At 24.1% G+C, this 17930-nt stretch overlaps 1 protein-coding gene across 1 annotated transcript; it reads right to left on the bottom strand.

The window, feature by feature from the left end:
* Positions 1 to 4434: 4434 nt before the first annotated feature.
* LOC113559723 (mucolipin-3-like) lies at positions 4435 to 14421 on the bottom strand. The gene is made up of 13 exons (XM_026965466.2): positions 13840 to 14421; positions 10649 to 10842; positions 10387 to 10578; positions 9575 to 9725; positions 9142 to 9335; positions 7924 to 8020; positions 7732 to 7850; positions 7513 to 7662; positions 6960 to 7067; positions 6756 to 6878; positions 5957 to 6163; positions 5167 to 5324; positions 4435 to 4990 (listed from the first exon to the last, which is right to left on the bottom strand). The coding sequence occupies exons 1-13, from the start codon at positions 13931 to 13933 to the stop codon at positions 4924 to 4926; spliced, it is 1854 nt and encodes a 617-aa protein (XP_026821267.1). The 5' UTR covers positions 13934 to 14421; the 3' UTR covers positions 4435 to 4923.
* Between the last annotated feature and the right edge of the window lie 3509 nt (positions 14422 to 17930).

Consider the following 17930-nt stretch of genomic DNA (forward strand, 5'->3'; position numbering starts at 1 on the left):
TACTGAAAGAGTATACAAACTTTATAATAATCATTTTTCAAAATACCAACTTCTGTTTTTTTTTAATGTAAGCCATTCTTGTTAAAAAAGGAGATGATTTTTTTTTATATTTATTTATATAAATCAAAATTCAAAATTGTAGGTAATTACTGACTTCCGTTATTTCACTTGGTATACTAACGATAACATATGATAATATAAGTTTAGGAGTACGGGAGCTATGGTTATTTGAAAATTTAATTTAATCGTACAATATTTGGGAGGACTTAGCTTGCCCCTAAACCTCTGTCAATGCATCCAGGTTAGAATTGTTTAAATTAGATATACATGTCAGACAGTCAAGTCATTAGTACATAAGACAAGTACTTAACGTTAATATTATAACACAAAATACGTTGAAGTAGATAATATTAACGTGTTTAGTGCCCAATAGAACACCGTAAAAACACAATTTTATAGAACCATATGAATAAACAAATAATTGAACACAACCATTAAATAAACAAATAGTATTACGAATCAATAAGGAATAAAGGAATACGATAAATGGTGGTAATAAAACAAATTAAAAATAATTGTATTAATAATCATTAAGAGAGGCTTAGGTGCATATTATCCACACTTATATGCATCAAATTACAAAATCTAGTTAATCTCAATATACCAAATTAATCAGAGATTAATTCATTGGTTTTGCAAAATACTTTAATTAACTGAATTGTTTTAAAATTTTAAATGTTAAGTTTCGCATTGAACTAAATTAGGAATAATAATTCAAGAAAAATTGTTTTCTTTCTTTTGTATGTATACATTTTTCAATTTTTATTACCTTAATTATTATTTTTCTTTTTTACTAAACCTGCATCTATTAACTATTTTAAATCAATAATGATAATGTTTAAATGTATTCAAGTACCTTTATTAAATACACTAAATATTGTGTGTCGTGTATAGGAAATATTAAACAATAATTTACGAAAGGTATAACACTAAGTTCCCAATCCCTATGAGGACGCCATGCCCGCATGTGTTGTCTCTGTCTTACTAACGTACATCATAACAAATTTTTGTTTAGTATAATACGTTTTATGATATTAGCTTTCATATTAGAGTAAATTTACTTATTATCAAATTTAAAGGTAAGAATATTATCTAGGCAATGACATATGCTTTTAATGATATTATTTTAAAGTTAGTTACAGCTATGTAAAATATTACAACTTTAAAATGTTTATAACTCATTTTAAAATGATAATATCAATAAAATCATATATCATTGTCTAGATAATATTCTTAACTTTAAAATTGATAATAGGTAAATTTACTCTAATATTAAAGCTAACATCACAAAATGTATTCTACTGAACGAACATTTGTTATGATGTACGTTAGTAAGACAGAGACAACACATGCGGGTATGGCGTCCTCTTATGATGATTATTTATTTAATTAAAACAAAATAACTTATTTAACGGATATATTATATTATATTTATTACTTTGTTTAAATTTGAAATAACAAAACCATATTTTTTAAACTCTATAAAAATAAATTTTAAAAGATCTTTTATTAAGTTTTCTAAGCTTTTTGAAATTTAAAAAAATTGTTATTAAAATAGCTATAAATAACCCAAAACCATCTAGATGTTTTGAAAATTAATTATACAAATAATTTACTATGATAAAAATAACAATTTCATTATAAATGTTTGATGTAAATTTCCACTAATATATATGTTTATATTGCTTTATGAAATACACAACAAAAATAATATCGATACTGTCCTCATCGCTTCGTTCATCTGGTAAAATATTGTATTCGGAAGCATAAAAAATTAACAAATCGACTATGGTCGATTTTAAAATACTGAGTGAGTGCTTTTAATCGAGAAGTCTTGTAATGTTTTAAATATTCTTTAATGAAGGTTTAATCGTCCTAGAGTTATAAATACAATTTAAGACTAATAAATGTGTAATTATTCAATTCTTTTAAATAGTTTCAAATGAGAATATGAGATGAAAAATATTAGCTCATGACACCTAGGGGTCTATTTTGTACACCATACGAATGTAGTTATACACAACGATCGTGTGTACATTGTTCGATGTACAGAACAATTAGCGTACAAAATAGACCCGCAGTTTTGAAGCCGTGTGACAACTTGGAAAGGGAATCTATCTTGCATATTAACTAATTTAATTTTGAGTTAAAAATATTAGGTTGTTAAATATTGCATTCAAGATTTAACTTATTATTTTTCATTTTAATATTTAATTTTATCAAAATATCATGACTTTGTAAATAAATGGCTAAAAATATTAAAAAATACATGACTAGAAAATGCTAATATTTGTTGAAAATTTTAAGTACCTACCTTATACAAACTACACAGACACTACAAAATATTTTTTTTTTGTAGATAATTGATATTCAACATATTGTGTAGGTATGGACATTTAAATTCATGAGCGATTTTCATTCAAAAAACGTAAACATTTTTACTGCTTCAGAATGATCACTTTTGAATAGATCGCTGATTTGAATACAAACTGCATTACTTTCTAAGCACAGTATTAATTTCATTCATCAAAGAATTTAAAAATGAAACTTTTTAATTATAATTCTTTTAGAGAATATTTTAGAATTTTTAAATCTTAAGTACATTTTTTGTATATTTTGGATAAAAAATGGATATAATTTGTTAAACATTTACCAAAAACTGTCCCATTTAATTTAAAATAAAAATAAATATTATTTATTTGACTTGATCATATTAATTTTATTATTTATAAGACTAGATTGGGACTTAATGCATTTGCATATTTTTTATAATATGGTTCAAAAAAATGATAAGTACGATTAAATTGTATTTTAAGTTATAACAATGCTGAATTCGATAAACACCAAATTTTATTTTCATACTTTTAAATAATATATATCATATTTTTTCTAAAATGTGTATTTATTTGAATTTTGAATTAAAGTAATTTATTACATTGTATTCATTTTTATAGTAAGTTATAACTTTATAAACAAGTTATGAGCATTTAATAGTTTACAATTTTAAAAACTTATGAATTGCTTTCATATTAAAATATTGAAAAATCCTACAGGCTACAAGTTACCCAAAACAATATTTTACCCATCCAATCCATCGGACCAAAAAACTATAATTAAATTAATTTCTGTCTCTAGGTCTGTAGGATTATGATAATTTTTTCAATATATTAGTTTTAAAACTAATACATTTTTCAATCATTAACAGTTGCCAAGTGTTTAGATGAACTAGAAGAGTAATACCTTTAAATTAATTGACCAATTCACATTAATAAATTGTTCTAAATGTAAAATTTGCTATTTTTTACGCTAATAAGATAAATTCTTACACATACTACATGCATATACAATGTCCAATTAATATAAATATATTGTGCATTTTATTAAAATATATAATATTCTGTTTTTCAATATTTTAAACTATCTTATATAAAACTACTATTTAAGAGCTTTTAATAGTAGAATAGAAATTGTGTTTGTGTTAATGAATGTGAATATCCTAATAATTCATTTGATGGAAATGAGTATTTGTAAAAAAAGAAACCACTCATTTTTTAATAATCGGTTAATTATTTGTTTAAGATACACATTGTTAGTATTAGGTCTTACATTTTTTTTTAAATGTTGTTTATAATTAATATAACATTATTTTAATAATTTAATTTACAAGTAAATTTTAATTTATAAAAAGTTGTTTAAACTTATGGGTATATAAAATATGTAGAACATTATTCTCTAAGTAAAAGTTGTAATTATTTTATTTATATAAGCACAAGCACAGATAAATATTTTAGAAATTAATTATATAAAGACAGAGAAATTAATTCTACTAAATAATAAGCTATTCCATGTTCCCATCATTAACTTTGAATTGAATAATAAATCATTTTATACTAAAAACAAACAAGAAGAAGACAAACATTTGAAGTTCAAATACGCTTACCAAAATAAATTGTAGCTATGTAGATTGTATTTTCAATGTTTTATAGTTGCTATAAGAACAATTTTGAGAAACCTTATATTAATTAATATTCAATGTTTTTTACTAAAAGTACAATTGCATCAACAAACATAAAAAAAAAAAATTTTAATTCTATACATACTTTCTAAAAAATGCTAACACTTTTTTATAAATATTTGGTGAAAATTTATAATCACTATTTAAAAAATAAACAAAACATTTAATACATAAATCAAATTATATTTGTATAAGTTAGATAATATTTCATACATACACATATTACTTTTATGTAGCATTGGCATACCATAATTAAAATCCCAAAATGGGAACAAACAAAATATAATGTTACAACAATTCGTGTTTATATTAAATCAAAGATTAATAATAAGATATAATATATCATTTAAAAAATTATATAACATGCATAACCAAACAATTATTAATCGAACATTATAATATAGTTCATATTACATAAACAGTATTCATAATTATTATTTAAGTTAACAATAATTGACTTTAGGAACGCCTCATGAAAGCAATATTAATTATTATGTCTGATCTCTCACAATATTTACCAAACAAAACAATAACAATAACAGGCACGTTTAATCATAAATATCTTTAAACAAACTATTGAGTGAACATTAAGTATTAAACATAATGAACCTATAATAGTAGTTTGTCTTATACTCCTATCAGATCACTATCTTATGAGACTAAATTAATTTAATAATTATAGTTCAATTAGTGAAGTGCACTTATAGGATAGGATACACAGTGAATCAGTCTATAATATGTATGCAGTATAATAAACTTCTATAATATGTGTATAAAATATAGAGTTTAGATAATAATAAATATTGGTAACGAAAATACAAAATTAAAAATACATAGCCATCTTCAAATCAAATAATTAAATGTCGGCTTCTTTGATAAATAAACAAACATGTTTGGCGTAAATTTTTGAAATCACTGAAAACAAAACTTGTTAAATAAAAAACATGTCATCATAGACATATTATTCTCATTGTCAAATTAGAATAACGTCACTTGTATGTCAATTATTGTTTATAATATTAAATTCGATAATCGTAATTCGTTTTTGTTATCTTTGGATTGAGAAATAATTATATTAAACTTGAACTTACATACAAAAACTACAAAATATTCTCCTAATTGTTTGGGCAAAAGATACTTGTGCCCAATTATCAGTCTCTTCTGTAATATCAAAAGATGATGTAGGAAATGTACCTTCAACCATAAACTTTTCCAGGTCAGTCTTAGGTAAAACAGCACGTGGTTGATTCTAAAAAAAATATGTTTAATATAAATTATAATATAGGTGATCTAAAGTATATTCTATATTATTATTTATAAATATTTGTCATGATTAATAAAGATTTATCTCAGCAATTTTTTTTTTTTAATTTTTTCATATTACTTTAAAGTATATAATTTTTAATATTATTAATAATTCTTATTTATTTTTTCAATTGCTTGCCTACAATTAATACTTTTAACAAGCTTTATATTTAAGTGCTGGGAGGAGGAAATTTAGCAATTTAGTGTTTATATTTAATAAGAAAAAGTAGGTAAAGATAAAATCAAAAATCAAATGAAAAATCTCATTTGATGTAACATAACATGAGGATTTAAAAAAATTCTTATTCTTTAGTTATATATCATATTTTATCAATGGACATATGCTATTCATAAGTTATTATGTAGTAGCTTTTCATACTAATGTATGCATACCAATTGTTTATAACAACTACTTAGAGAATTAAAAACAAATCTAGATAAATTTAACTTTAATATATAAGCAAGCACTCTGTAAAATTAAATAAGACTTAAAAATTCATATTAAAATTAATTACTTTATATGATAATAAGCAATTTTAAATGAAATATAAATATCTTAATTAATATAATATTTACCTTAATTGTTTCATAAGAATCGATGATTACTGATAAAAAGAGATTAATAACCACATAAATAAACAGACTTATGAAGCAATATAGGTACAAACGACTGAACCACCACAGCAATGAGGATTTTGTAGCCATGATTGTAAATGTGGCATACATATCATCACCATTAATTAAAGAAAACAAGCATTCAGATGTACTTGCCAATGATCGAAACTAAACATACAAATACACTTATTAAAACAATTAAAAAAAAAAGGTATGTATCTTCACTATATAATTATTTAACTTAAGCTGAAAATAGGATTATTTAATATCTAAATAGAATAGATATTAACAATTTCTTTTTTTTTTTTTTTTAATAGTGAAAATTTAAAGCATTACTTTTATTTAATCATAAACAGTGAAAACTCCTAGATTCACATAATATTAAATATGTTGTTATAAATAAAAATATAATTAGAGTATTTTAAGTTTAGTATTAAATATGAAAATAATTTATTTTACAAATTTAAGATAGGGTATTACTTTTATCACAACTTATTACATTAGTATTATAATTATAAACGTTTAATATCTATACTTAGTTGCGTAAGAGAACACACCAAAGTCTAACAGAAATTAGTTAGGTTCTCTTGCTGGATAGAGTATACAAATAGTTTTTTTTTTTTGTAGTAATAATAATTTACAGTATGAATAATATTACAACAGGCATATATAATTTAAACCAAATTTCTTGTTTATTTTTATGGATATATTAGAAAATAATTTAAAACATTATATCTATGACTTTGACATCAACACTTACTTTCATATGGTATGGTCCTAATACCAACCAACCACAAAATGTAAAGCCAGCATACAACAAAATCGCGCATAAAATGAATCTTGAAGTATTTGGAAAAGCTTGCCGTAATGTTAATATTACACCCTGAAATTAATGTTTAAACATACAAATCTAAATCTATAATATAAATTAACTAAGAATTATGATCAATAAAGTATAGCTTACATTGTAAGTTTTAAAGAATGTTAGATATCTAAGAACTCCAAACCAGACGAGCAAATTTCCAGTTCCAAGTAGTACACTACATAAATTCCATTGGTCACCAATAAATTGCTACAAATATATAATAGTTAAACAAAATCTATTAACATTATAATATTAATCTATATATAAATGAAATGCTTGTCGTTGATAAGCAAATAATTTGAAAATAGATGGACCGATTAGGTTCATTTTTTTTCAAATATGTAATAGCCTAAATGAGGTTTTTATGAAAAGAAGAATTGGGAAAGTTATCCGAAAAATTAAAAAATTTGGAAAAAACTGAGTGTTATTTTCTATGGGAAATTATATGAATTCATGACCAAATGCGTTTATTTGTTGAAATTTTGCATACAGATAGTTCTAATTACAACAATACTCTGAACCATTACAAAACAATGTTTTTCGGGTCAACTAGTGTAATTATAATAATTCAGTTGTTTACACTGACATTTTCAATGGAAAGAAGAGGGATGTTACATATAAATTTTCAAATTTTAACAATATATGACATTACCTTTTTCTCTATTCGTTCCTTTATTCCTGAACCACATATGATCAGTATGTCATTAATGATTATCATTATATACCACAAATTCCAAAATTCCCACCGAGCTTTATAGCTTAATGTCGACTTTAGCATGTCTTCAAAATACCTTATAGTTTCCTATAGTTGAAAAAATAAATTTTATTAATTTACAAATGACATTAATATTTTCGAAATTACAATACTTACATATTTCAGTAGTTGTGCTCTCAATATAGCTCTTGTACATAATATCATTGAAATAGTACATACTATGATGACAAAATAATTTAATACACTTCTCAAAAACGACTCAACTTTGTTGTCAACTTAAATAAAAGAAAAATACCAATATTATTAATACCAATTTGACATACCATAAAAACTATTTGTTAAACTTACTTATGTATTCAACGCTACCTTTACAATTTAACCTAAATGGATTTACTTCCAAGTCTACTAACACTTGTCCATCCATATCTTCATTATTTAATGTTATCTGTAAAAATATTCATTAAATGCATAAATGTATTAAGATTTAGATTGTTTATATAAAATTATACAACAAATCTATAGTTTTTTTTATTTTATTACTTATTACATATTATTGTATAAAATACATTTTTATTAATCATAGATTATATATGTTACTGCGAATGTCCGCAATTGGTGAGTGCTGACAGTCACCGGTTAATGTTGTCATACACCAATGTCATTAGTGAATATTGGCATATTAATTAAATTTGTACTGTTAGTAAACATTTACTAGCGAATGTCGACATTTATATAACGATATCGGTGAATGTTGATAATGCCGATATTATTTAATCTGATCTTATCTAAAATTCTATTACCTATCTATACACAATATAATTACAAAACAAAGTGTGGTTGTAGAAATGTTGGAATTTTATGCAGTTCAAAATGTCATGACAGTTTATCATGTTGCTATAAGTAGAACAATTTTTGCCGTTGTTTTAAAATAATAATTTTTTTATGGCAAAATAATCATAATTTAACTTAATAATACAGGTATAATATTGTTTAATAACAATAATCATAATTAATAAAAGTAATTGTTAATATTTATAAGTATAAATAAACATATCATTTCTATTTTATATTATTGTCTATACTCTACAGTATTATACTATAATATTATGTGTGAATACGTAACCTATGTCAACATTAACCAAAACCATGTTGTATATATCAACATTGACCAAAATCCTAATGTAAATATCAACATCCACTAGTACATGTCTATATTATTTTAATTTTTCAATATTCACCAATTAAGTAGGTGTATGTCAACATTCATTAGGTGATTGCCAGCACTCACCAATTGCGGACATTCACAGTAATATATATATATATATATATATTTAACCAATTAAAATATCAATTAATTTTCTTTTTTATAAATTATTTTATAATACAATAGCATAGTTTTTGTTTTCATCAATAGTCTTAAAGATGACTCAAAAGTCTTGCAAATTTTTTATTTTAAATGTAATAAGCTTGTGCTTGTGATTTCAGATTAAAAAAAAATTAACTTATCTAGTCATTAATTAATGTTAAATTAAATTATTCTTAAAAAATAACAAAAATCATAATTACTTGAATTTCAAATTTGTAACAATCAGGAGGTGAATACTTTCCAGCAACTCTGAAGTTAACAGTTTTTAATGCAAATTTTAATTTAGCTTTTAATAAAGACGAAAAATATATTGTCTTATTATGTTGAATTAGATAATCTTTGATTGAAAATCCTTTACTTTTTATATCATCTGTTATAGTGACATTCAAGCATTCTAAAAAAAAAAAAATATATATATATATTATTTATACAGTAACCAAAACATATACTCTGTCCAGTGATAAAATTCATCAGTTCTGTGAATCCCTACTAGACACCTTGCCATCAAGACTGGTTCCATTATAACAGGGTGTTATGTAAGGATGCACAGAGAAAACCGATTCTTTTCGAGAAGTGATGTATTATCTTATCAAGATTGAGAATAAATTTTATAACAGCACAAGTTTAAGTTACCTTGTATTATTTCTCCATCAAAAGTATAACTTTCGTTAAAACCAAACACACTACCTTCTTTATAATGAACAGTACAAAATATTGGATCCACAACTTTACTATCTTCACTTATGTATGAGTATGATCCGATTGCATTACTGATGTTAGCATACTATATAAATATTTAAGAATTACAATAAAATACTTCATATTTCATTAGAAAAATCATAAAAATAATAATAATATATTCATAAATCAATTGAAAAAATTTCATTCACATAAATTCTAATTGATAAAAATCTTATTATTTTTTAAATAACTGTCAATAGTTTAAAATAATTATATTTTAAAAACAACAAATATGAGAGTAAATTAATTTGATTGTACCTAGAAATTTTTAAATTAAATAAATTAACTCATTTAAAACTGTCATAAAAATATGAAATTTATTATTACTAAAACAAATAATGAGAAATCACATCAAATATTATAAATTATTTTGATGGTTCATTAGTTATTCGATTATTACTACTTATATCTATAAAAATAAAAAAATGATTTATATATTTTTATTGATTTTTGAATGCCATACAATTTTAGTGAAATAATGTTTAACATTATTTATATTTACATATTTATTAATGATAAATATCTGTATACTGATGTTTTTAGTAAAAATAAAAAAAATTCTAAAAATATCAATAAAAGAAGAAAGCTTTGCTTTTGTGATATATGAAACTATTTAGTATTAGTTTTGTTGTTTTAGAAAATTAAAAAAAAAAATTAAGAATATTTAATAAATAACACTTACAATATGTAATTTCTATACTTACTCCAACTACAGCATAGTTAATAGTTGAATAAAATGATTCAATATTATAAATAGCTAATGGTCCCAGAGCAGGTGGATAAGAAACTATTTCTCGTGCTGGGTCCCATCCTTTAATAAACAAATGTGAAAATGTAATTCTATTTCCCCATGTATAATTTACATGACTGTAGCGAGTATGAGCAAATAATGAAAGCTTTAAAAAAATATATAAACAATTTTAAATTATAATAGAAATAATAAAATATTTGTATCTCATCACTTACTTGAAGTGTAACCAATATTATTTTGATAATTTGGATTACAAATTTGTACGGAAACCTCCTTCTTGTCTTCCATTTTTCAATTGGATTCATAAAGAAAAAAGATAACCGATTACGCATCTTCCTCTCCAAAAGTACATATTCATCTGAATAAGGATGAATGTAATCTTCTTCATTGTCCAACAACAAATCTGCTTCTAAACAATTAAAAATATTATAAGCAGGAGTCTCAAAAATATATTCCATAAACAAGTTTTTACTAGCACACCAACTATAGTTAATAATCTAAAAATGAACAGTTCATATTGTTTTTATTCATGTTTTTTTTATACCAAAAACACAAATAATATTTTTACCTTTAAATTCTATAATAAATTAATTACCTATAATATTAAAAGCTAAAAACTCAAAATTGATAATGCAGATTAAAAATTTGATAAAAAATGCATTTTTAAAATTGAGTTAACACTTGCAAATATAATGTCCTCTTAATGAATAGACAATATTGGACTATGTAGATCCATATGAGTTGCAAGCAGATTTATAATTTTATTTTTGTCATAAAACATCTAAATATTCACTTCTATAATGTCTAATCTTAATTTCAAAATGATAACTTACACCCAAAAGTTATTAGTAGATAGGTACCTATATTTTTGGATATAACATACTAAACCATTAAATGTGTGCTAAATAGCATATTGAATATTTAAATGAGTACTAAAATATGTAAAACTGTGTTTTAAATTTTTATATGCCTCGAACAAAACAATTTGGAAGGCCCTATAATCATATCCTTTTTATATTAAACATATTAAATTCATTAAAATGCATAACAATATACTACCTGTATATCTTTTAATTATGCCTAATATTAATAATCATCAGACACTTATTTAAGTACATTATTTATTCACTAAATGCATTACTATAACTTGTAAATGGAAACCGGTAATAATGAGCATAAATGAGTCCAGAGAAGATTTACAATATTGTTTCTGTTGCCTTTTTATTCCGAATTCACATTTTTTGGATACTGGTCCAAAAAATTATTTTTAGATTGAAATCTGCTGAAGCTTGGTTCTTTACAGTGTTATTATCAATATAGTTTTAAAAAGATTTAGTAAAAACTATCAAAATAAAAAAATTTTTTGGTCAATTTGTGAAATTTACTTAAATTATTTAGTCATAACTCTAAAAATATTAGTCTAAAACTCCAAGACTTCAAATTTTAACAATTATCACTAATGTCTTAAAAAATAAATTAATACAAACTTAAAATATAAATGTAGATTATGAAATACATTTTTGAAGAAGACATTGTTTTTGGATTTTATTGAATTATAAATGGGTAGTTTAAAATTTGAACTGAACTGGACTTTAGATATTTAGTTTAATTCAAAAATATTAGTAAGTGAATAATCCTAGTTATAAATTTTAACTATAAATAATTTAAAAAGTGTAATATTCTAGGTTTCTTAAAATATTTTTCTTATTCTGTTCACTTTTTTGGTTGTTTGCTTTTACAAAAAAATAAAGTATTGTAACAGTAAGACAAATGGGAGGTGTACCCCACAAGGGCCTTGTATGCTACCAAATACTTATTAATAGAGCGCAGATTTCTATGCATTTGCATATTTATTTTGAGTGATCCTATGGTATGCTAATTGAGTACAAAATTTGTTTCATGACCTAATGATTTAAAAGTTAATTTTCAATGAATATTTTTGCGTATTTTTCTATTTTAAAGGCTTATTTTACAATTTGAATTACAAATTTCATCTTTTAATACATATTTTGATAGTTTTTTTTAGACATTTTGGAAATACATACAATTGTCTATTACAATAATATTTTTAGAGTATCAATTAATATCAAAATAAATTAAAAGGTACATTGTAGGTATAGGTAAACGGTTTTCCTAAATACGATGTAAGATCAATAATCAAGGAAATAAATACATATACCAAAATGATGAGTGATGAAAAAAATTAAGAAAAGTAGATACAGTAGATAAGTATCTATAGTATATTAAATATATTTAATATATATAATTTTTACACATATTTAATAACATTTTGGTTCATATATTTATGCATATCTAAGATTTTTAGTGCATATTTGGTTGGACTTTAATGCATATAAATCCTGAGAAATAAAAATTGAAGAATGTAATACCTATTATACATTAAATATTTAAAATATATAAAATTTAGAATACTTAGTAAAACATTTTCTACTTTAAAAAGTTTTAAATTGAAGAACTTTCAGGTAATTATTTTCAGTGTAAATGTAATTATACTATTCCCATTTTATATTTTTTCAAAATATGTGTTTTGGTATCTGAAAGTATTTGAATATATATCTTTTTATCAAAAGAAGTTATATTCAAAAATTAAAATAAATTTTTTTAACTCTAGTAGCCTTAATGCAAATGTCAAAAAACTACAAGTCATTTTTTTATTAGTTCTATTTGTTTTTATGATCAATAAATTGAATGTGTTTGTTTACAATCAAATTTTGGTCATTAGTACTAACTTAATATCTAGAGATACTAATTATACTAATTATTAATACATATTAATTGGTACCTAATTTGTAATTTGAGAATACTTTTATTTTGAAAAAATCAATATTTTAATAATTTCAAATGAAGTGGCTAAAAACAGTAAAAACATGTTTTGAAGAAAAAAAATTTAATAAGCATGAGTAACATGCATTTTGTTCCTGGCCTAATGGCATTTATGAGCTTATTTTCTGGAGGTGTCACCTACATTTTTAGAAAAATACTATTAATATACGTTTAAATAATAATTCAATCTTAATAAGTTAGATAAATTAGTATAACAAAAATCTATTTTAGACTACAATATTATTTTTCCACATTTCATATTTGTGAGGAATGTACCTATACTGAATTAGCACATACATCATGTCTAACTCAGATTTTTATTGTCAAAATTCATTATGTGTTTATCTAATGCATTCTTATAATTCTTATCAATGTTAAATAGCAATATAATAAGATAAGTTATAATACCTCAAGGAATTTAAAAACTAAGCACATTTACTGAACGAAGCCATTTTCGTAGTTAATGCCTACAAACTGTAGGCAATAACTAAGTAAAAAATGGAAAAAAAAATACAGTTAAGATCATACTCAGCGGATGCTCAATGAAAATTCAAAACCATACCAGAACTGTTGTATAAATCCACATTGTTCGATCCGCTCGACAGATTAGACTGGTCGGTGAGTCCGTATCTAGCATTATCCTGCGCACCATTCATTGTGCTTGATTGCCTTCTAAACAACCGTACGAGCAAACACTGATGGATACCGTTGGCCGCGTGAATAGAAATAAAATAATATGAACGTGATTACATCGTTGCCGTCACATACCTATAAGGCGCGGCTCTCACATAACCTGTTAAGCACTTGTGCGTGTGATGCGTCTAAACGAAAACCAACACGAAAATGCACAAATTGTGATATAATGTCGTCAATAACGACAAGTGACAACAGTTGCGATAAAAGCGCGATCACCACACAACGGTGATTGAGTGATTATTGTAATTGTTGTACACAGCGATACTAACGTGTTCCGTTAGTCGCCAGTCGGCTTAATACTACGTTTTAATTAGGGATTATTACAATATTATTACGGGACACGCAGAAACGGATTAGTGTGAATAAGATTAACGTTGCGATGATTTAATTTGTATCGATTATCGACCCATAGGCCATAGTAACAGGTGAAAGTATAATAATTATAGAAATGCGCGAGATAACACGTTATCAAAATGGAAAACAAAACACGACATTACCGATAACGGTGGCGCGGACTATATTATAAACACTATGCAATTTATAATAATTACCTATTGATAATATGATGTGCTGGTGAGCGAGACGTACGACGGAGATAATAATATTATATAAGTATTGTAAATTTGTAAACATGAATATTATTATGATATTACGCCATCGGTACTCGGTTTACGTTTCAATAACCTTGATTGTACGCTGTAGACCAACAGCATTAATTGATTTTGGAACTTTGACATGATGATATATTCTATTAAAAAGTCATAGATTATGTAAGAAATATGGTATAATGTAGAACGTTCAACATATAGGAATATTCAATAAAGTACTAACTACTAAGCATTTGAAATTAAAGAATTAAAACATTGCATTTTTTTTCGCAAATTAAAATAGTTAAAAAAATAGTTTAACAGTTATGTATGACGATTTATTAATTTTATCTAATTTCGTAGAAATGTCATATTTATTGACTATTATGTTTTTATTGATAATAACATGTCTACAGTTTCGAATTTGTTAAGTGTTCTATAATAGTATAATGTATTAATGTTACATAACTAATATAGTAATATAGGTAAATATAAGTATATACCTATAGGTAGGTATGTATTATTAGTTGAATAATTTTCAGTAATTTTATCTTAGTTAACATATGGTTGGTATTTTGGTAATTAAAATATCTACGTATTAAAAAATAATAGTTGACATTGTATTTTAAGTTCACTATTGTAAATATTCTTTTATTTGAAATAAATGAAAAATACTATAAATGAAACAAACATAGAACTATATACAATTTTAAAGAAGAAGAAACGAGATAGTAAAGAATTCGAATGTATTTGTATTTTGTATTAGCATTATGCTTGAAAATTATTCAAATACATTTTTTTGGAATGATTATAAAAAAAAAAACATTCGAATAATCATACTTAAAAATCAGTCGAATAATTATCTAGATAATATTTTGCCAAACTTTGGTATAGGTACTTCAAGTTCAATAAATTATCAAAGTTAGACAGAGTTATTTCAGTATTTAATGAAAATAAAACTGTATTGAAAAATATACTATTACCGATGACACGCTAGCTGATTCAAATCTTTCGTGTACAATTAAAAGAAAGAGTCAAGGGTAAATATAACGGGGACAGATAGACGATAATACTGAACTTAAACAAATTGGACAAATTATTTAAAAATAAATAACATCATATTATTTTGTGAATACTAAATGCATATTATATAATCAAGAGATTGAGCTAAATACTTTTTTTGTCATGCCTACACTAAAGTTTAATTTTCAATCCTAACTGAAGTGTTGGAAAATAGTCTTTTTACGTCCAGCGGACAGTAAATGAATTATTTCTACCTGATGTGGTAATAAAAAAATTCCTATACGTAACGGGTGGAAAAGTGGAAAGACTTCGGCACCTCGTTACTTTTCAAATCAGATGTATCCATAAATAACCGCAGTGGTGGGCAACCGGCTGACATTTTTTTTTCATAGTAAATAATTTTAGAATATAATTTTTTTATTTTGTTCAGCTCGCGAATTTTTTTTAATTCGTTTATGTGGCACGAGAGTCCAAAAGGTCGCCAATGACTGAATCAACGTATCGATAAGTTTCATCTATTACTTACCTATATCAAATAGGTACTATAGTTGCCAATTAGCTGGTAAGTGGAATGTGTGTAAGTATGTTCTATATAAAATAGTCCAATGAATCTAAATACCGATAACCACAAGAAAAGTATGTTATGGATTATGACTTTTTCTGCGTTTTCAGAGATAGTAGAGGCGTCACAAAAAATAGTATACTTGTACACTTATGTGTTGTTTGTGCTGGACTGCTGGTTGGGAATTTTAGAACTACATTAACTTTTAAGCTAGTGATAAGCAAAAAAGACCTAAAACAAGTTACAAGACTATAAAAATCTTGAATCCTCATAACTCAAGGTCAAGGAGCAAGTTTCTAAACAACCCATCCACCCATCACCAACTATTGCATTTACTAGAACCAATGTAATATTTTTAGGTTCTTCTTTAGTTAAATTTGTCATTAACTTTTACAATTTATTATATAGATGCACTTATTTTTTACTTGAATGATCAATCTTCTGTTATGAATTACGAACATTAATTATAAACAATTAAATTTGTGTTTTTGATATCTAAAATAAAACTTTACAAGTTTATACATAATATATACTTATGATTTAATAATTTTATTTTAATTGAAATCATTTTTTAATTATTATGTATTTATGTGTATAAATGTATTATATATTTAAAAATCTATTTACCATCGTAGTCGCATTGGTATGAGTTTCTATTGTGAATTTATGATTAGATATAATACAAATTGGTAACTATTAGACTATTTTAATTTTTATAAATCTCATTAAAATAAACCTAACACTCTGATCCAAATCCGTGTGATTTTGTCACTAGTTTCTGAGTGAAATATATCATTTTAATGTACCTACCTAAACAGACAACGATTTAACAAGGTTTAAATAGGTAGTTATTAAAGCATATGAGGCAAACTTACAATATACTACGACAGTAATAAAGGTCACATGAATGTCGCAAGAAATTAAAACGTTTTATTAAATTATACCTATCTACTATAATTATAACTTCCTGTTATTAGTATAATAGGTATTCAAAGCAAAAAGTTATTTACGAACACAAATAATCGTATGATCAACTTTAAGAACCCAGCGAATATTTTTTTATTGACATATTTTAAAAGTTTTTTTGTACATAAAAAATGATATTGGAAATATTTGGTGAAAATTTCAAGTATTTATTTTTATTATTATTTTAGATTCTGAACGGAGTATTGATTTTACAATGATGTGTGTTTTTTTTTTTGTGTCTGTCATCACGTTGTGGAGTAGTAGTAGTAGTGCTTCGATTTTTGACTTCAGCCCCTCTTTGAAAAGGAAATTGAATCTAGTTGGTACTTTAGGAGGTCAAAAGTAAAAAATCTCTAGTAGTTTTCAAAAGCATCAGGAAAAACGTGAAGTTTTACGCATAATCACTTTTTGACAAAATTGATTTTTTAATTTTGCTGTAACTCAAAAACGAATCATTGTAAATACTTGGATTTTTCATCAAATGTTTATATTAGCGTTATCGTATAGATAACGCTAATATAAAGTTACGATTAAATTTTCAAAATATTTAGAATTTTTTTAAACTATTAGGCCATTGAATTTTTTTTTCTTGAAATGCCGACAAAAAATTTGACTTTCCAAAAAAATCTTTAAAATTTAATACAAGGTTTATTATAAGTTGTTCTTGTTGTAGTAAAAAAAAAAAAATCGTTAGTCACAATTTCTGTTTATAAGTATTAAAAGTTCAAATGTTTACAAAATATGTCAAAATCGCGAAAATTAGCAAGGAATTTTGAAGTTGAAAATTCATAAAATTTTTGTGATTTAAATCTAAGGTTA

Source organism: Rhopalosiphum maidis, chromosome 3 (genome assembly GCF_003676215.2).
Source record: "Rhopalosiphum maidis isolate BTI-1 chromosome 3, ASM367621v3, whole genome shotgun sequence".
NCBI lineage: Eukaryota > Metazoa > Arthropoda > Insecta > Hemiptera > Aphididae > Rhopalosiphum > Rhopalosiphum maidis.